This window comes from Colobus angolensis, unplaced genomic scaffold, assembly GCF_000951035.1.
Source record: "Colobus angolensis palliatus isolate OR3802 unplaced genomic scaffold, Cang.pa_1.0 Scaffold11, whole genome shotgun sequence".
NCBI classification, from domain to species: Eukaryota; Metazoa; Chordata; class Mammalia; order Primates; family Cercopithecidae; genus Colobus; species Colobus angolensis.
Genome location: NW_012112030.1, coordinates 5,587,037 through 5,608,554, shown reverse-complemented (window position 1 = coordinate 5,608,554; position 21,518 = coordinate 5,587,037). Strand labels below are relative to the sequence as shown.

At 39.3% G+C, this 21,518-nt stretch overlaps 1 protein-coding gene across 1 annotated transcript in view; it reads right to left on the bottom strand.

Annotated features, from left to right (window-relative positions):
- The window catches only part of PZP (pregnancy-zone protein), a 61,871-nt gene that overhangs the window by 8,478 nt on the left and 31,875 nt on the right, over positions 1-21,518 (bottom strand). Inside the window, exons 14-27 of the mRNA XM_011953278.1 lie at positions 20,072-20,214; positions 19,081-19,230; positions 12,679-12,843; positions 12,123-12,228; positions 8,110-8,257; positions 7,210-7,438; positions 6,202-6,328; positions 5,738-5,859; positions 4,954-5,005; positions 3,391-3,474; positions 2,964-3,140; positions 2,587-2,674; positions 1,087-1,243; positions 404-478 (exon numbers count right to left, since the gene is read on the bottom strand). Of these exons, the coding sequence (XP_011808668.1) occupies positions 404-478; positions 1,087-1,243; positions 2,587-2,674; positions 2,964-3,140; positions 3,391-3,474; positions 4,954-5,005; positions 5,738-5,859; positions 6,202-6,328; positions 7,210-7,438; positions 8,110-8,257; positions 12,123-12,228; positions 12,679-12,843; positions 19,081-19,230; positions 20,072-20,214 (1,823 nt within the window). The remainder of the gene's footprint in view (positions 1-403; positions 479-1,086; positions 1,244-2,586; positions 2,675-2,963; positions 3,141-3,390; positions 3,475-4,953; positions 5,006-5,737; positions 5,860-6,201; positions 6,329-7,209; positions 7,439-8,109; positions 8,258-12,122; positions 12,229-12,678; positions 12,844-19,080; positions 19,231-20,071; positions 20,215-21,518) is intronic.

Genomic DNA, 21,518 nt, shown 5'->3' with positions numbered 1-21,518 from the left:
AGGCAAAAAGGTAGTTGTGTCAAACTAGGGCGAATAGAGGGTCTGCAAGCCGAGAGCTGGATATTGACAGTCACGTTATTAATGGATTTCAGACAGATAGGCAGACAGCTAGATATTCATCAAATTTAAATAGAAAAATATTTCGATCTCTTCACTTTATAGTTCAATTCTAAGGAATAAGACTAGAGAACCTGTTTTTAGGATTGGCTTTGATGCATAGTCTAAGGGCATTACTGGACAAGTGTAAATCCCTCTTAATGCATCCACCAAAGAGCTTATCCGTCTGAGAAATGCTTCATCATTGAACCAAAAGAGACTTGAGACTCAGCCCTTAGCAGGGTGGCATTCCAGACAGCAGGTCTACAGTTTTCATGGCAGGGAATCAGATTAAGCTGGTACCTACAGTGACTGGGAGAGGAATTTCCAGAAGGGCGATAGTAACATAGGCGGAGAGGGTCACTTCATCTTCTACACCTCCCTGTGAATACAACGTTGATTCGATTAATTCCAATGCCAAGTGTTAGTATATTCTCTTCTGTTGGATGGAAACACTCCTCAGTCTCTGTTTCTATCAGGTAAAGTAACGCCCCCATTCAAAGTATACCATTTTTATCTCTCTCTCTCTCTCTCTCTCGCGACAGGGTGTTGCTCTGTAGCTCAGGCTGGAGTGCAGTGGCACTATCACACCTCATGGCAGCCTCAAGCTCTTAGGCTTAAGTAATTCTCCTGCCTCAGCTTCTCAAGTAGCTGCAACTACAGGCACAGGCCACCATGCCTGGCTAATTTTGTAAAATGTGTTTTTGTAGAGACTGGATCTTGCCGTGTTGCCCAGGCTAGTCTTGAACTTCTGGGCTCAAGTGATCCACCTGCCTTGGCCTCCCAAAGTGCTGTGATTCTAGGTGTGATCCGCTGTATCTGGCCCAGTTTCTTCCTTCTCTGTAGAAGGTTTAATACTCTTTCCCTGATGCCTTCCCACATCATCCAGGACTTCATCTTTGCAATTTCCTCGTGCCTCCTTCCTCCCCTCACCCCTGGGGGATGTTATATTGATGTGTCATAGGGTCAGAAGTTCATGGAACAGATCACCTTTATGGCATTGTTGAGCAGTGACCCAGAGCTCCTGAAACAGCCATTGTCCTTCTGCATCTGGGAGAGCCACGTGAGAGACTGGGTAATGTGTGCTTCATCAATGAAGATGTAGGATCGAGCCTGGGCAAAAGTCTTCAGTACAAAAGCCGTGAGCCTAGCGGGAGGAAAAATGCAGTGCTGAGGCTGTTTTCATTGAGCACTTCACTGCTCTGTTTTGTACACATAGGCTCACCCATCACAGTGCGCCCCCAAGAAAGTCAATCAGCTATTACTGAGAGTTTGGAGACTTTTTTTTTAACTTGGAAATTTCTTTTTTTCTTTTTTTGCTGCCACATGTTGTTCAATCCGTTACCAACTTGTCCTTGCTTCCTAAAGCATTTCTATGCCACTTTAGAGATTCAGGCTCCTTCTAATTTTCTTGGTTGGTTAACTAAGGCATTTGCTTTTACACTGTGGGCTTTATGCATTTATTTCCTTTCATAGATTTCTTAGCTTACTTTCTGTAGTTTTAACTCTAATCAGCTAACTTCTAATGTTCTGCTTCAGTAACTATGTCCCTCCGTTATCCTGCCCCTCCACTTTCTTTTCCTGTGTTTGCCTGTGTGGCAAAACTACAGAGAGAGAGAGAAAGGATATCATCTAGTAGAAGGTAGTAAGGTATGCTTTGTCATACCTTACTATCATGTTGTGGTTTTTTCTAGAATTTTTCTAACACCTCTTAGTGCTGAGCAACAATTTAAGGGGGCAAGTTACAAACTTATAATGTTCTCTTAGCAACATGAGAAGGAAGAGGGTCTGGGTATTTTGGATTAAAAAAGTCAACCTAAAACTGTTTTCAATTTTGCCACTTATTAGATGTTTGCTCCTGACACATTTGTTTATCCACACTGAATATTAGTTTTCTCCTCTGTAAAATGAAGCGAATAACTCTCACTTTGCAGGGTAGCTATAATAATTAAATAGGGTAACATTATGGTTCAGAAATGGTTTCTCCACCAAAACTTACGTTAAAACTTAATCCCCAGTGTGGTAGTATTGAGAGGTGGAGCCTTTAAAAGGTGATTGGATCATGAGGGTTCTGCTGTCATGAATGGAATGAATCCATTCCTAGATTAAAGGGCTGTCATGAGAGTTGGACTGGTGGCTTCATAAGAAGAGGAGGAGATGCTAGCCCAGACTCTACAAAGTAAAACAAAGAAAGTAAAAGAAGAGAAGGAGAGACCTGACTGAGCACATCCGATCCTCGCATCATATGATGCCCTGCATCACCATGGGACTCTTCAGAGTCCACACCAGCAAGAAGACTCTCAACTAGATGCGGCCCCTAGACTTCAGACTTATCAGCCTTCACAGCTGTAAGAAATAAATTTCTTTTTCAACATAAATTTCCTAATTTCAGGTATTCTGCTGTAAGCAACAGAACATGGACTAAGACAGGAAATCTATGTGCATGTTTTGAACTCATAGTTGAAACTCAGAATATATTTTCTTTCTTACCAAGTGTTGCCCTGGTTCCTGCCATGTTTTTCCCCAAAGGTGCTGTAGGAGCCGTCTTGGTGTTTGTAGTTCAGCTGTCTCTGGTAACCTGAAATGGAAGGCTACAGATGGTTCATGAAGCATTAAAGAAAGGCAGGCCATCCATATGTGCAGGCTGATGCATCCAGGAGCCATGGACGTTTTATGACGTCCTGTAATCTGCCATAGTTTTGTGAATGTTATGGATATATCAGAACACAACATCCTGTTAGAGTGTGGGAAGATTGCTGTTTTCATAAAAATGGTCATCATGGGTTAATATTTGATGATATAACTGAAGCCTCATTGGGAAAAGTTTCATTAGAGTAACAAAGTAAATTTTTCTCTGTCTCACGTACCACTGATGAGATAGCCAATGGCCTTGGCCTTGATCTCCTGCGTCAGCTGCTGGGTTTCATTCAGATAGTTCAAGACATAGATGTTAGGAGCAAACAGAACCATGTTCTGTTCTCCACAGCCATAGGGCATCTGGAGGAGATTTTGTATATTTTGCATAGCAGAACCTAGTATGTCACCTGGGGAATGTGAAAGATTAGATGTCAGAATAATTTCAGTTCATAAGCAGCCAACATTATTCACAAAAATGGCTTTTAAGTTCAGAGTCTATCATTTAGGTAAGAGATAAGTTATACACAGAGTGTGATTTCCAGGATCCTAACAAGAATAGCAGCTATCAAGAACTTGATAATTCAAATACAAATACATAGATAAGATGTACAGTGGCAACTCTTTTGGCCCAGGTTTACTAAATGGAAGGTGACTCACCCAGAACTGAGAAAGAAGCTCTGGCAGATTCTTTGACCACATTGGATGGGAGCTTCAAGGACAGCCGCTCAGACACATCAGCACCTTTAGAAACAGACAGCCCATGTTAAAGGAGGACATCTATGATTACAATACAATTTAGCGATTATAATGTAGTGAGAGCTTCAGAGCCATGCTGCCTGGATATGGTACTGGCCCCGCTTTGTGATCTTGGGTAAATTGTGATGATTTGAGGAAAAAATACATGTAAAACATTCAGAACAGGATCTGCAACATACTGAATTTCAATGAACGTGAGCAATTATTATTATTGTGGTTATTTTATTATTAGAGTGAGCAGTAATGTTATTATATCTCCTTGAGGAACTCTGGGTTCTAGGAATAAGAATTTGATTTAATGATGAGATTACCTTTAACAGTCTAATTGCTTTTGGCCCTGTGTGACTTCCAGGGTCCTTCCTCTCTTCACTTAACTATGTTTTGCATTGCTGTGCTCAGTAGCTTTCTAAAAGAAGTCTGAGACTTTGTGGGGGAACTATCGCTCTCTTTCGTAGCAATATTAAGACTTATACTCATAATAATACAAGTTATTTTACTGCCTCCCTTACTCTATATAATATTTGAATGGATTCCCATGTTTATAAATAGATAACATGAATATACCTTAAATTAGCCCTTCTCAAATGACAAATACAGTGTTGTATACACTCTGGACATAGAACTAATAATGCGGCAGTGCTGTATAAAAGCTAGAACTAGTTCTCAATGAGATGATGAAGTTAAATGTAAATTATTTTCTGACACGGAAAACACTCATTTGTAGTGAGATGGGTAGAAAATGCTATATGTTTTGTCAGCAGCTGTTTTAGAGACTATCTCTTGGGATTCAAACTTATCATGACCTTGCTCTGTTTAGTTTTTCTTGTTGTTGTTGGTAGTTTGTTTGTTTGAGACAGAGTCTCACTCTGTCGCCCAGGTTGGAGTGCAGTGGTGCGATCTCGGCTCACTACAACCTCTGCCTCCTGGGTTCAAGCTATTCTCGTGCCTTAGCCCCCTACGTAGCTGGGACTACAGGCGCCTGGCACCAGGCCTGGCTAATTTTTGTACTTTTAGTAGAGACAGGGTTTCACCATGTTGGCCAGGCTGGTCTCAAACCCTTGACCTCAAGTGATCCTCCCGCCTCAGCCTCCCAAAGTGCTGGGATTACAGATGTGAGCCACCACGCCCGGCCAATCCTGCTCTCTTTCTACCTCGTCCTGGGACACTCTAGGCTTCTGCAGCTGGGCTTGTCAGTGAGCAGCCACTGGGCTATCCAGGTAAAATAACTATGTTTAAACCAAGAAAGCCCAGGTATTAGTCCTGTCTGTACCACCTGAGTCACATTAACTTGCTCTCTTGGGCTCAATGTCTTCGTCTGTAAAATGTACATAAAGAAATATTTAGTATTATGCTGCCTTTAATGGAACACGCTGAAAACTGGGAGATAATATGTATAAATATGCATTGGGGTTTATACCCCTCTGTGGCTTTGATCCCACTGTGATTATGAGGATGGACTCTTACCTGAAGCACAGGTCATGGAATTGAAAGTCTTTTCTTGCTGAATACCTTCAGCCTTGGATGAAAAGAAAGAAAAGGAGAAAAGATAGAAACATCCTGGTGACAAGAGAACCACCATAGATTCCTTTCTTTGATGGGTAGGGTTTACGTGAATGATGTTTACCATTCTACTCTTTTTTTTCACAACTTTTATTTTAAGTTCAAGGGGACATGTGCAGGATGTGCAGGTTTGTTACATAAGTAGACGTGTGCCATGGTGGTTTGTTGCACAGATCATCTCCTCACCTAGGTGTTAAGCCCAGCATCCACTAGCTATTCTTCCTGATGCTCTCCCTCCTCTCACTCCCACCCTCAGACAGGCCCCATATGTGTTGCTCCCCACCATGTGTCCATGTGTTTGCATCATTCAGCTCCCACTTATAAGTGAGAACATAACATCCTACTTGTTATTAAATTATTACAAATCCATAAAACATTGAAGAACAAAGGAGGGTGGTAGAGAGAAAATGGGAAGAGATAATAAGGGCAGTGAATCAAAGGTAATGGGCATGAGAGATATGTGAATCTTAGGAAAGACGTGGAGATCAAGAAATTGCACTCAAATAGTTTGTGAAAAAAGATTTACAATAGCTGGCAATATCTGCTGCAATGCTTTTAGGATAGGAAATTCCATTAGTCTTACAGGATGTATTATGTGAGCATGATATTAATGGTTCTTTGTTGTCTCAAGAGTGACCGCCCAGTGTTGCATTCTTACAGTTGTTAGGGACTCCCAAAAATATGTTACCTCCACCAACAGGGTTTTGATGACTGTGTCTTTTCTTTTAATCTCAGGGACCTCAGCAACCTCATTTCCACAGAGTTCTAGGGACTGCATTGCCTCTGCACTCACTGAGAAGTTCACATTCCCTAAAACAAGGAATATTGAAGACATGAGTATCCATTTTGATAGTCCAATCACCTTTAAGGACTACACCTTAAACTTACAATTGGCCAGAATAGAAAATAAGGGGGAAAAAAAAACCCCACAAGGTTAATGTACACTGAGTAGCCAATGTCCAAGAGTAGTGATTATGGGGACTAGCTTGGGTGAGAACAGTGGGAGGAAGTCATTGTGGACAGAAATAGGAAAAAATATTAAGTTTATAGAATTATATCTATGGCAAATAAAACAGAGAATATGATGAAAAAAGTGCTCAGACAGCCACCATCCTTGTTGATTGATAGGCCCTTTTGGGTACTGTCACTCACCCAGAGTTTTAGGAGTCACTGTCCAAGACAAGGTTTGCCGCTCATTTCCACAGATACAATAGGATTCTTCTCCCTTTGTATTTTGGGAAGCTAGGAAGGCTGGAGAGGCTTTCAGCTGCACACTGACCTATCAGCCCATGTGAGGCAGAGACAGAAATGATGAGAATATGGAAAAACGTGAACACATAGAGTTGGGGCCAAGGGTGAGATGCTGCAGTAAATTGGGATTTGTAAGAAAAATGTATGTCATATAGATTCATCCATGCTTTAAGAAGCATGGAAATGGCAATGATACAAATCAAGGCTGGTTATGTATTAGGAGGATCTGGTATTTGCATTAGGGTAGATTGCGGACATACAGACTTGGCAGTAGCAGATGAAAGGGAAAAGCAGTGATTGTATATTGCCCTAGGGAGTACTATCTGCTGCTATGTAGATTTTCTGACTGTTTCTTCCTCCCTCTCTTCTCCTATTTCTTACAACATATATCACATGTCTACTCCATACAAGACATAAAGCATGAGGAATGGTATATGAGAGGCTCCCGATCTTGAGGATATTGTGTTACAAGAAAGATGATCTATATACAACCACTATTACATAATTTACAAAGAGATACGTGCTATAAGATAAATTAAAATTATATATTGTGGAGATTTCGAGATGAGGGGTTGGAGAATGACACTCGTGGAATTGAGAAAGCTGAGTTGTGTGGCAGCTTCAAGAATGTTCCTGGCATAAAACCTAACTTGTAGCAAAGAATTCTGCATGTGCTAAGAAATAAAAAAGCAGGGAGTGGCTTAGAGAGCCATGGTTTAAGCACCCATAGCACACATATCATTGTATTATCTCTCTGATCATGTCCTGCTTTGCATAGCACTAAGTATTCACAGTGCTCACACACAATTCCTTGAATTATCCTTAGTTTCAGGAACAGAATCAGGAGCTGACTGATCAAAGGAATCTTTTGTTCTACCCACCTTTCCTGTTCACCCTCATTTTCCTTACCCGGATGCATTTGGGAAGGTAATTTAGGACCGTGGCCTTGAGTGTGAAGATCTCTCCACGGATCACAGAGTAGGGCATTGTGAGCTCCACAAAGAAGGGCTGGAAGGCTCGGAGAGAGGCAGTGGAAGAGATACCAAGTCCAGCGTCTTCAGACAGGCAGAAGGCCCCTGCCTTCCACTCGGTGATGGTGTCAGGGACTGTTACTCCTACCTCAGCCACACCTGATGAGCTGGAGTGGAGGACAAGTGAAGAATACAAATAATGAATGTGAGCCACCTTTCCTCAAGTGAGAATCGAGATGCATAAAGCTAATGTCAAGAACTGAATCCACTTAAGGGTATATAGGTGTGTGCATGCGTGTGAACACTAGATTATGTCCTGGGAGAGTTGGGAAAACGAAAGCCACTAAATGGTACCTCTCCCTCTTATCAACAAATGATCATATCCCGCATGTCTGTACTTGGAATAAAAATATTTGAATTGCGATTCATTTTGGTCCTTAACTTCCCTTGCTAATGTATAATCCCATAAATAAGCATTTAAGAATCATGACCAATGAGACCACTGGATTAATGTAGCCTGATTTGTTTATGTCCCTGCTCCAGCCCTGATATTTACAGAAGGCTCTCTGAATGACATTAAGCAGTACATATAGAACTGAATATTATAGTTCTCATGTCTACTATTTGACGGTATCAGGAATACTTATTTTAGAATTGCTCAGCACTGAGACAATTATATTAATAAGCCTATACAATTGCAGCATTTTACTTAGGTCTATCCTAAAAAGAGATTAAGATAATTATTCAGAACTTTTCAGGAGGATTATCTTAGAATTGAAAATGTTGGAGGAACTACATTCCCTCCCCTCAGCAAATGGAGGAAAGTAAAGTTACTTACTCCACTGCCACCAACTCCCAGATCCAAGTCTCAGGAAAATAGCTTCGTACCGTTTCAGGGACTGGCCCTGAACTTTGTTCATTATTTAAAGGCATTATATTATAGGCGCTCATTTGAGGAGGATATGGTCTCCCTGCTGCTCCTAGACCTAATAACGTAGAGAAAATTGTCTAGTTAGGGGAAAACATTCATTAATTTCATGGTGCACACGTGAGACGTCAGAGAACAAATTTTCAGTTTTCCTGCTCAGACTGTCCTACAAGTCTTGTAGAAGTTGTAGAACTTGGGAAATACTTTGTGATCCCTCACTCTCTGAAAAGAGAGGAGTCTTTCTCAAAGGTGGAAATTCTATGTATCCTAGACATAACATAATTTGATGTGAGTGGAAGCTGGAAAAACAAGATCACTTGGAGACAGTTCTATGGGTTTTGTGGGGAAGGACCAGTTTTGAAGTTGAGACAGTATTGCTTCATTCTTAGAGAATCTCAGCAGGAATTGTAAAATGCTCTTTAGGCATTGTCAGTGGTTGCTATACTGAAAGTGGAATTACCAGTGGAGTGAACAGAATTTAATGATTTAAATTCTGTGTACTATATGGAAGTTTGCAAAACTGTTGTTCTCTGGGGAATAAGATTAGAGCATTAGATTTTATTCCACTTATTTTTTGACATCTGAAATAAACAATTCAGATGTCAAAAACAGATATTTCCATTTGGAATGCCTGTGTCGTTGAGACAAAGAAATCATTTACCAATGTGAGAGGGCAGAGAGCTAGACATGTAGGCAATTTTGTCCATGTTGTGCCTGAAATCATGCTTACTAATTGAATTTGAGTTAAGATCTCCCTCCCATGTATCCCATCTGATATTTCAGAAACACTTTGTGAAAGAATACTTATAAGGAAAAAATATATTTCTAGCAATTTCACCCTAACAGTTTTCTCCACTGAAAAAAGCATCAGTAGTAATTTCTTTAGTGAATATCGTACACCTTCTTGCCCCATGTCCTTCCAAGAGGTAACGATTTCTGACTCTGATTTCTCACTGATGTTCTGTCCTCTCTGTCTTCACTCTTATCTTAAATATTGAAATATCTAAAAGGATGATACAACTAAATGAACTATTTTCCATTTTCTGTTGGATATGTCAAGGGCACTCCAACCTTTCCAGTTATTGCAGTTAACAAACCATGGCATTATGTGTTATTTCAACTCCATTCAGAGGACGATGGCTATATCCTCCCTACTCTTACTGTCAACTTGACTTTCCATGTATCCTGTCTTAGTCTTGGTATCAAAGTTTTATTCTTCTGCGTGCCACAACTAATAATCTCTACAGTAAATGCCTTTGAATCAGTTTCCCATGACAAAAATCTTATTTTTTTTCTTGCTTCTTTTCCCCATTTGACTTTATGAAACTTTGTTGAACTCTGGACTAAGCCACTCATATTCTGTTTCGTTGCTGATCTCAAAATACTTTCAATGAAATTTTCTGTTCATGGCTTAAAAAGGGCTGCTCAACCCAGCTTTGTAATACTTTTTGACTTTTAATACCTTCAAGCAAACAACAACAAAAACAAAAAAAAACCCTGAATATTTTCTTTTAATTTAGAATCTAGTGTGATTGAGACATATATTAGATCATGTCACCCCTCTTCTGAAAACCTTCTTATTTCACTCATAGTATAAAAGTCAAGTCCTTACTATGACCTACGAGCCCCACACAATGTGGCCTCGAGTATTGCTCTGATCTCTCTCTCCAACTGCTCACACTTTATTCATTCTGTTCCAACCACACTGGTTTCCCTTCTCTGCCTAGAGCATTTCAGGCATACTCTCACCTCAAAGCCTTTGAGAGATAGACTAGTGAGGAGGTTATGAACATGAGATCTGGAATCAAACTCCCTGACTTGAATCTACCGCATGCTACATCTTATTGGCTATGAGATCTTAGTGGCTGAGTTATTTAACCTTTCTGGGCCTCAGTTTTTCCGTATGAAAAATGGTGTTAAAAATACCTACCTTATAAGGCTACTGCAAGAATTAAGGAAATCTATCTAAACTCATCTATCTATAACTATCCATTGATCTATCAAATCCACCAATCTATCAATCATCTGTCTCCCTATTATCTATCTCCTGGAGCATAGAAAGCACTGCATAAGTATTTTCTATGATTGATATTGTTTCCTAGCACTATGACACTCCTCTTCCAGAGAGTCACATGGCTTGTTGTCTTCCTTCAAGTTTTTGCTCAAATTTCACTTTCTTGGTAAGATCTTTACTGACCACCCCCCTCCCGTTTAAATCTTCAACTTCCTTCAGTCTCAACATCCCTTCCCTACTTGAATTTTTCTATATAGTATTTATGAACTTATAGTGAGCCATATAATTTACTTGCTTATTTTGTTTATATTCTCTCTGTGCCTATTAGAACATAACCTTCATATAGTTGAATAGTTTTGTTATTAATGTTCATTATATAACCAGAAACTATGTCAGTAAATATTGAACACATGAGTTAAAATTTGTAACTTCTTAATTTTTGTAGTTTCAGGTACTAGCCATGTCTTTCATTGTCTAGTATAATTTTAGTTCCTTGTTTAGTTTAATTATTATCTTTCACTTGTCCTCTCTTTTAGGTCCTACCAACGCTATTGAATTGATATTCTTCATGTGTACTGTTTTATAGCATTAAACACTTTCAGGGTGCATGATGACTTCCCAAATAGTTATGGAAATGGCTTCATGTTGTTGAACTTATTGTCCAGAAATTTCACAAGATATTTCAGTTTTCTTAGTTCTTTTATTTCCTCATATACCTGACTCATTTATAGCTACTAATTTCAATCCCTCTTGTGTATTCACCACACATTTTAGAAGCTCTTTTTTTTCTGAGTATTATTATATACCCCCAATTTCAGTTTTAATAAATTCAAGAACATTTCCTTCCCCTTAAACCTCCATGGTTTAAACTTGAAGTTTGTTCTATGTAAATATCATGGCTAATTTCCTTTCCCTTATTCTCTATTCTCATTGTTTATATAACGTCTTAGTTACATGACAAAATCATATTTACCATTTTTGAGAAATTGTTTGAAATTTGTGCTATCATTGAAGGTATACTTAGAGATAAACAGTCCATTGCCCTTGAAAAGGTGCCATTTTCTTAATAATAAAGCTCATTTAAACATGGATATTAATCTTAAATGCCAAGGAACATGGAAAATGCTAAACAATCAAAGTTCTTAATTTGTGTTGGTACATTATATTTTAGTTATCTTATTGGGCATTTTGCAAGGTCTTGAAGAACCATTAGTCAAATTCCTTCAATTTATTAACGAAGGATTTGAGGCTTAGAGAGGAGATGTGACACACCCACTTCACATATAGGACTTCTAATTTCCAATCCGAGCATATAAATATTTGTTAGCAGATGAACGTCAGGAATGTTTTGGAGAAAAGGGGAGTTGGATTCATGAGAGAGGAGAGAGGAATGAGAAATGGCTGGATAGTGTTCAAGTGTAAGTAGATCTGGTGACGAGACAGATATTTTAATAAGTTGAAGGGTCTTGAAAAAGGCTGCTGTATTTGAGTAGTGGGTTTGGCCATGGATTAGGAGATATTTCTGTGATGTTCACATTGTTTCTTGTCACCAGTGAAGCCCTTTGTCCTTCTTTATGTTTTTCAAAATACAGCATCCCTATGAATGTCTTTCCTGTTTCCATAATCAGAATTATTCTCTCCTTCCATTGTCAGCATTTTCCCTCTCTTATGGTACATCAGAATCTTGTATTTTATCTGATTTTGTGCCCTGAAGTATCTGATGTATCTAAAAAATAATCCTTGATCACTTCTGGCTATCACCAGCTAAGTCCCCTCAGCAAGAAACAATTAATTTGAATCTTGGTTTCTTTGTGTGTATAAAACGGAAATAGGGCTACATTATTTCATTTTAGCATTTTTGGCATAGTAATATTGTTGGACATGAAATAAAATTAAAAGCAAATTTCACCTCTATAGTATCCTTGACCTATTACTCCTGCAGACATGGGGGGGATGACTGAACACGACTTTGGTTTTCGGATTTTCGAGTTAGTGAACACCTTCAATCCCATCCCCTGGAAAAAAATAATAATTCAATCAACTTGTAAGCTTGATTAGAATATATAAAACATACTATCCTTAGAGACTGCCCTACGTAATTCCAGTAACCTTATATTAATTCTATGGCAAAACACTTGACAGTAAATATAGAGTAGTTAAATTACAAAACTTATGGGTTATTAAGATTTTATTCTTTATTTATTATTTTTTAGTTTGCAAGAAAACCCTAAATATAACTAAAAAGTATCTGGATGAATAGGCAGACGTTAGATCTAGCCCTGACTCACAAACTGAACTTCTATGTGATCCTGACAGAGACTTCAACCTTTTTATTGGCTTCATTGTTCTCTGCTGAAAAATGGAGAGGCAAGTCTACATAATCACTAAGATTATGAATAGATACAGAGTTTTATTAACATTCAAAAAACACAAGCCAGCATGTTAATAAGTACTGAGAATTTTACCTTGAGGAAGCTATAAGTATCTGCTTCATCATTACTTGATAAGGGAACATAGAAGGCTCCATTACGAATGAAGAAAGGATAGGGACAGTGTCCTTGTTCTTCCTCCTGCTGGTCCACATTGTCAGGAAAATTGGTGAGATCCTTCACAGTTAGCAGATTATATACCTGTAGCATTGGGGAGATCAAAGGCAGAACTGTTACTTACTTTTCTTCTGAAATAGAATGAACTGAGAGAAATAAAATAAAAATCTTTTCTTGAGTACATTCAGGTAGTTGGTACCTTACAGATAAGTTGAAGATTTTTCTTATATTTAACAGTGTTGTTTTGTTATAAAGAAATAAAACCTACTTGGGAAAATGCTTCCAAAGATTAGTAAAACCTTAAGTTATGAAGGTTTAATGAAAACTTCATTGTAGAGTCTAGAGGTAAAAATAGACTATAGGAAGAAGACTTAACTTGCATCTGTGTTTAATTAATACTTAATGCCCCGGAGGAATTTAGCTGCAAATTATTTTTGCCACCTGTTAAACATTTACGTCTACTCAGGCTTATTCTCAGATAGAAAATCATATAGATGGCCAATTAGAAGCAGCTGCGGTCTGCAGCACTTATGGAGTGGAATGAAAAAGGGATATTAAATTCAGCACCTTCAACTGAAATATCCAGGTTCTCACATTGAGACTGACTAGGCAAGCAACTTGAGCCACAGAGAACAGTGAAAAGCAGCAGGGGTGAAAGTGGGGGAGGGCAACGGAAGGAGTGATTGTGCAACCTCGCCTGGGAAATCACACTTCTCCCATGGATCTTTGCAACCCGTGGATCAGGAGATACCCTAGTGAACCTATGCCATCAGGGCCTTGGGTCTGATACACAAAGCTATGTGGAGTCTTGGCAGAGCAGCCACTCCGGTACACAGAGACCCAGGAGTTTTAAATACTCCGGCCCTGGGATCCCTGGAAAGGCAGGAAATCTGTTTGTACATATCCCCTTCCTGTAGGAAGGGGGCTGAATTCAGAAAGCCAGAGAGCATTGTCCTGTGGACCCCACTTCCACAGTACCTCACAGGTTAAGACTCACTGTCTTGGCATCCCAGCCAGCCAATGGCAGTGGGTTGGAGTCCACCTGAGATGGACCTGAGTTCCTGGGGGGAGAGGTGGCTGCCATCTCTGTGGTTCTGAGGACTCAGCCACTCCAGCCTGCAGGCTTGGGGAATACAGATGGTCTGGATGAGGAAGGGTCCCCCACGATGCAGCACAGCTACCTTGCCAGATTGTGATCAGACTGCTTCTTTAAGTGGAACCCTGTCCATTCCTCCTCACCAAGTGGGACCTTTCTGTGGGGGCTTCAGGTACTCCAGGCAGGGTTCTAAAGACAGAGCTTTGATCTCTCCTGGGGACCGAGTTCCTGGGGAGCAGGGGTGTCTGCCATCTCTGCAGTTTGGTTGACTCTGCCACTTCAACCTGCTGACTTTGGAGAATACAGGTGATCCAGACGAGGAAGGATCCCACCCAATGCAGCACACCTGCTCTACCAAAAAGCAGCCAGTCTGCTTCTTTGAGCAGGTCCCTGATCCCATTCCTCCTGACTGGGCGAGACCTCCCAATAAGGGTCTCCAGCCACCTCCAACAGATGCATGTTAGTACCTGGCAACAGGTTAGTACCCCCCCCAGGATGGAGCTTCTAGAGGAAGGCACAGGCTGCTATCTTTGCTGTTTTGTGGCCTTCGCTAGTGATACCTCCAGGTATGGGAGAAACCAAAGCAACTGGGGTCTGGAGTAGACCCCCAGCAAACCTCAGCAGACCCATGATAGAGTGGCTTGACTGTTAAAAGAAAAACAAGCAGAAAACAACAGCATCAACAAAAAAGACCTAACAAAAATCTAATTCAAAGGGCAGCAACCTCAAGGATTAAAGGTAGATAAGCTCACAAAGATGAGAAAGGATTAATTCAAAAACAATGAAAACTCAAAATGCCAGAGTGCCTCTTCTCTTCCAAATGACTACGACACCTCACCAGCAAGGGCACAGAACTGGGTTGAGGCTAAGATAGTTGAATTGATGGAAGTAGGCTTCAGAAAATGGACAATAATAAACTTGCTGAGCTGTAACCCAATGAAAAGAAGCTAAGAATCATGGTAAAACAATACAGGAGCTGGTACATAACCAGTTTATGTACAGAAACTGGTTTAGAGAGGAACATAACCGACTGATGGAACTGAAAACCATATAACAAGAACTTCACAATGCAACTGCAAATATCAATACCATTTGACTCAGCAATCCCATTACTGGGTGTATACCCAAAGAAATATAAATTATTCTGTTATAAAGATACACGCATGCATGTGTTCACTGCAGCACTATTCACAATAGCAAAGACATGGAATCAATCTAAATGCCCATCAACGATAGACTGGACAAAGAAAATGTGGTACATATACACAGTGGAATACTATGCAGCCATAAAAAGGATGAGTTCATGTCCTTTGCAGGGACATGGATAGACCTGAAAGCCGTTATCCTCAGCAAGCTAACACAGGAACAGAAAAGTAAACACTACATGTTCTCACTTATCAGTGGGAGCTGAATGATGAGAACACATGGGGGAGAACAACACTCACTGGGGCCTATTAGAGGGTAGGGTGTGGGGAGGGAGAGCATCAAGAAGAATAGCTAATAGATGCCGGGCTTAATATCTAGGTGATGGGTTGATCTGTGCAGCAAATCACCATGGCACATGTTTACCTATGTAACAACCCTTCACATCCTGCACTTGTACCTCTGAAGTTAAAATAAAAGTTGAAGAAATAAATAAATAAAACACAATCCATGTCCAAAGTAAAAATAAAAGAACCACATAGGCACATGAATGAACTTGTATCATTATATTGGATAGACCAATGTCTATGCAGGGTACTTTTTATGGAAAATGGATGACTCAACAGAATCAAGAACCCACAGGGCAGGGCCAGAGGCCTGAATATTTATCCCTGGACTGATGTAAGATTGAGTCTTAATCAGAGAACTTCCATTTGCCTGGCTTAATCTCGAGTAATTATGGACCAGTAACCCCTGAGTGCCTCGTTTCCCCCTCTTTGAACAGGAGTGTCGACAGTGATTATTCTATGCCAGTTCCACCATTGTATGTTCAGTGTGTGGGGCCAAATAACTTGAGTATGCTTTAGTTCAATGTCTTTTTATCTAGAAGTATTGTACCTGAGGAATCATACCTGAGAGGCATTATCTGTACTTGGACCTGATTTAAATGATAGTTAGCCTTTGAGCTGTTCCTATTTTACGATGAGAATTTTAGGGACCTCAGAGAGAGGATCGAGTATATTTTACAAGTGAGAGCTCATGTATTTCTGGGGATCAGAGGTCAGGCTGTGCAGACAGCTTCCAAAATTGCCCACAACAGTCTCTGCCTCCTGGTATTCATGCCCTAACATTGTTCATCCCACAATGAATAGGGTTGACCTCTATAGCCAATGGGATATTGTGAAAATGAGGGGACATGACTTTCAGGCCTAGGTCATAAAAGATATTGCACCTTTAGCACTCTTGGGAACACATTAGCTCTCTTGGATCACATGCTGCGGAGAAGATCAGCTGCCACATTATGGGGACACCAGCAGCCATAGGACCTCTGTGTGGTGAGGAACCGAGGCCTCCTGCCGATAGCGTTCGAGAAACCTGTCTTGGAAGCAGATCTTCCACCTCTGTCAAGCTGTCAGGTGACTGCAGCTTTGGCCACTGTGTTAATCACAATCACGACAGGTCACAAGCTAGACCCACCTAGCTAAGCTGCTCTGAATTCCTGACTCACAGAAACCGCATGTGATAATAAATGTTTATTGTTTGAAGCCACTAGGTTTTGAAGAAAATTGTTATGCAGAACTAATGATTTCTATTATTATTCAAAGCGACTGAGCTTAAAGGTTTCTATAATTTATCATCTGAAATCTTCAGTTACGTTCATAATTCCTTCTCACTTCCACAACACTCCAAGTTTACCAAACCTTACTGAAGTGACTGTTAAATGTATATGACTAAACAGAATAAGACAGACACACTTTTGAGAGGTAGACTAAATTCCTGTACTACCTGCTGAAATTAATAGCTTAGAATAGACTGCCATAAATGCAGAGTGTAAAAATAACAGGCATATTTCCAAAGAAAGAACTCAGAGAGACAGTTTTCTTGTTTCAGGTTAACTTCTTGACGTTGTTTCCTCTAACTAAAATACAGAAATATAGTCATTGTCTCTTGTATAATAATCATTATGCTATGAGGAGATATATCAAATATATATCAAATGCAAATCAAGATCAAGAAAAATTTTGATTATAGCAATCTCCCCGATCTGCGGTTTTGGTTTGCAAGATTTCCATTATCTGTGGTCTACTGTGATCCAAAAATATTAAATGGAAAATTCAGAGATAAATGATTCATAAGTTTTAAATTGCTGCCATTCTGAGCAACATGATGAAATCTCATACTTTCCTGCTTCATCCTGCTCGGGACATGAATCCTCCGTTTTTCCAGTGGATCCACACTGTAGCCACTTGCTGCCCCTTAGTCACCTAGAATCCTGTTACAAGGTTGTCACAGTATCACAGTGCTTGTGTTCAAGTCACCCTTATTTTACTTTATCATGGCCCCAGTGCACCAAAGTACTGATGCTGGCAATTCGGAGGTGAAAGAGAAGCCATAAGGTGCTTCCTTTAGGTGAAAAGGTGAAAGTTCTCCACTTGATAAGGAAAGAAAAAATGATGTATGCTGAAGTTGCTAAGATCTACGGTAAGAATGAATCTTCTATCCATGAAACTTGAAGAAGGAAAAAGAAAATCATGCTTGTTTTGCTGTGATATCTCAAACTACAAAAATTATGGCTACAGTATGTGGTAAGTGCTTCCTTAGGATGGAAAAGGCATTAAATTTGTGGGTGGAAGACAGGAACAGAAACGTGTTCCGGCTGATGGCCATTGGGTTCAGTGCTATCCACAGTTTCAGACATCCACTGGAGGTCTTGAGACACAGCCCTGCAGATCAGGGGGCACTAGTGGATATGCTCCAACCTGAAGAATGTTAATTTTGATAATTAAAAGTAGGACAGGGGTCTCGGATATAGTTATCTCACAGTTTAACATTTTAATAGACATGAAGTAGAAACTAGAACAAACAAAAGGAACTTTCATATTACTAATTTACCAAGCAACATTGAAAGGTAATAATACCTCCCAAATACATAAGTTGATTGACCCTTTTAAATGGTGATTCATGAGGCAGTTGAAGCTATCAAATTTCTCATAACTTTTTATCAATGATCAAATCGTAATATTATTTTTTCTTGCATTATGTTAAAAATTCCAAATGTGAGTAATCTAGTTTTAAATAGGTTAGACAAGTAGTTTCTGGACTTTTCCCTTCCTTCTGATAATTGTTCTTCAAAAACCCCATATTAGGCAATATTTTCTCCAAATGGCAATAATTAACAAATGTTCACCTTTTATTTTGCTGAGCCACCTATAGCCTTTTTTATGGCCTCTCTCTAAGGACAAGGACTGTGATATGTTTCCTTCTGTTTTCCCAGCTTCTACAACAGATCCAGCATGTAGTAAGCTTGAAATAATAATAATAATGATAAATAAATCATCACGACATGCCAAATGTTACCCCCATGAATTAGTATAACTATAGTAAAGAGCAGAGAATTAAAATTTTAGTTTGTGAATCAACATTGCTAACAAAGGTGTAGTCGGTCATTTTCTAAAAGCAGAAAATAATTTGTAAATCACTGATTACCACTTTCACAGATCCCAACAACTCTACAGACATAAATAGTTAGATCTGTCAAAAGGTACATGACTTCCCTTATGTTTGCAGGTATTAATTTTATAACAAGCTTACCTACTCCAGTGACCAAAAGTGATTCTATTTAGACAGGATCCAAATTATCTATTACTTGGGCAACACTCTTTTAAACATGACTATCACATAAGTGGGGAATCTCAAAATATAGCTTTCATGAAGATCACTGTAAGACATTAATAACTGAGGTTAAGGTTTGATTCTTCACAGAAATAGAAGCTGTGTCATAGAAGGAATTATACTTGCAGGCAGATTCAGAATTTCAGAATCACATCTCAGCTTATGCCACTTATCTTGAACCAATCTCTCAACTATTCTGAATCCACTTTTCTCATCTTAAAATGGGACTACTACTCTCCGGAATGTTGGGCAGATTAAGTGAGAAAACCTATATGAGACGGCTTGAGAAACTACCAAGTACTCGGCAAGTGGGAAGTATTTTTACTGTTACATTTTACTCTCAACAGAGGCTTCCTGCTCTGAGCCTCTGGAACGGCCCTTCCTGGTCCCCAAGGCTGCTGGAAACTCACTGAGGACGCGGAGAGCTCAGCCTCAGGCTTCATGAGCAGCATGCTTTGGTCCACAGCACGAAGGGCGCAGAGGGACTGCGGAGCAGCTCCTACTCGCAGGTGGGCGTGTGAGGCTGGGGGACTTTGTGCTGGGCTGAAGCTCAAATCCACCTGTGGGAAATGAAGGGAACGTCAACCAGCGTTTTCCCTACTTCTGTGATCTTGCAGTCAGCTGCATCTCCTAAGTCACCCTTATGTTCAATTCATATGACTATTTGGTAATGTCAGTCAGAAACCTATTTTTACATGTTCCCTTCACTTTAAAAATAGAAAATAATTTGTGAATCACTTATTACCCCAATCACAGATCCCAACAACTCTAGAGACATAAATAGTTAGATCTGTTAAAAGGTACATGACTTCCCTTATGTTTGTAACTATTAATTTTGTAACAAGCTTACCTACTCCAGTGACCAAAAGTGATGTTATTTAGACAGGATCCAAATTATCTAATACTTTGGCAACACATTAATTTATTCACTCTTTTAAACATGACTAGCACATAGGTGGGGACTCTTAACAAAATATAGCTTCTCAGTAGCTTAGTCTTGTCCTAAGGAGACAACTGAGGCAGAATAAGGATAGATATCTTGTTTGATTTTTAGATGGCCATCTTTACCTCTGACACATGATAAGGTAATCCTAGGTGTTCGCACTTATTCTTCAGGCTTTGGGAACTTTTGAGTCTTAGCATTTTACATACTCACACAACTGAATCAGCAGAGAAGAGCATCATGAACACAAAACTGATCGTATTTTATTTGGTAGCAGCTTTGTGTAATTGAAAAAGTACTATACTAGATGCCTAGAAGTTCAGGTCTGCCATAAACTTGTTGGGAACTATTGGGCAACTCATTTTACTTTTCTGGACTCAGCTTTCTCTGGGGTGAAATAGATGGCTCCTATAGTATCATTTATTTGTGTTCTTTTAATTTTATGTTAAATCACTCACCTTGTTGGCTAGACAGTTTTCAATCTCAAATTTTTCAGAGTCTCCTATAACTTCTCCATCTGGTAAAATGGTGAAGATGAACATTCGTGCAATGGGGGCAATGTCTGATTCCACAGGGAAGGATAAGGCAAAACTGCCTTTCACTGGAATATGGAGAGAGTGAGACAAAATGGTCATAAGTCAGGACACTGTTGCTTGGTCTTATTCAGTTTAGAACTGTGTCCATTCATTCAATGGCTTAGTCTCTCTACGTGCCATTAGTTATTTGGTGAAATTAGTAGGCCAATGTCTCCCTTCAGAACTTTACTTATAGCATAAGTTAACAAAGTTCCATTCACTCACATCTTTTTTATTTGCTATGTCACTTCACTGTTGCCTAAATCAATTAAATATCAATAGCTCCAGATTTTCTGCATATATATGTGACGACTATTTTGTTTACATTTCAGACTAGAGGTGATTCTCAATTTAAATATAGAGCTATAATTTGTAAGATATAATGAGTTTATTTTGTAATATATGACTTTTAAAAAGCTCTGTATGTAAAAAAAAAAAAAGTTCCTCCTAATTGAATTTCCTAAAAGAATATTTCATGCTTGGAGTTTTCATTGCAGTGTTAAACTCTTGTAAGTACATTAGCATATTTCTACTGGAAGTATTAAATGGTGCCAGATAACACTTCAGAAAATACATTACATTTTAAAGCAGGGTAAAAGGCCACCAGGTAGCTACAAAAGGGCAACAACAAAGGTTCCATTTTCTGAATGGTCCACTGGTGACTTGAGTAGATGGACCACATTTAGCTGAATAACAGTAATTATAAAACCATGAGAGACTTAATGACAGCAAAGTTTCTGAGACCTCGGTACATAAAGAAAGGACAGATACCATCAGGCATTGTTTCCACATCTTCCTTTTCTCTACATCCCTCCTGTTCCAGATTCCCAGCTATATGGTTTTAAATTCCGGTGCTTCCAAGTTCTTTTCCAGTAACATATTCTTGGTGCAATTAGACAATACATAGGATAACACAGTCTCTAGACATTGTTGAAACTCCAAATAATGTAGGACAAGGACAATTATAATTGCAGAAGAACTATAATTGATTTTATTTTTTTCTTAACCATATGTGTTAAAAATTAAGTCTACTATCCTTAGGTATATTTTATGAAGTATAATATCAGGATGAACAAGGCCAGCTATCTAATACACAACATGAAGACTGTAGTTAATAAAATGGCACTATATTTTAGATTTTTGCCAAATGAGTACATTTTAGCTATTCTTGCCACACACACACACACACACACACACAAATGAGTAAGTAGGTGAGATGATGGCCATGTTACTTTGTATCACTATAGTAGTCATTTCATTATCTATATGTGTCCCATAACATTATGCTGTACACCTTAAATAAATGTATTTTTTTTTGAGACAGGATCTT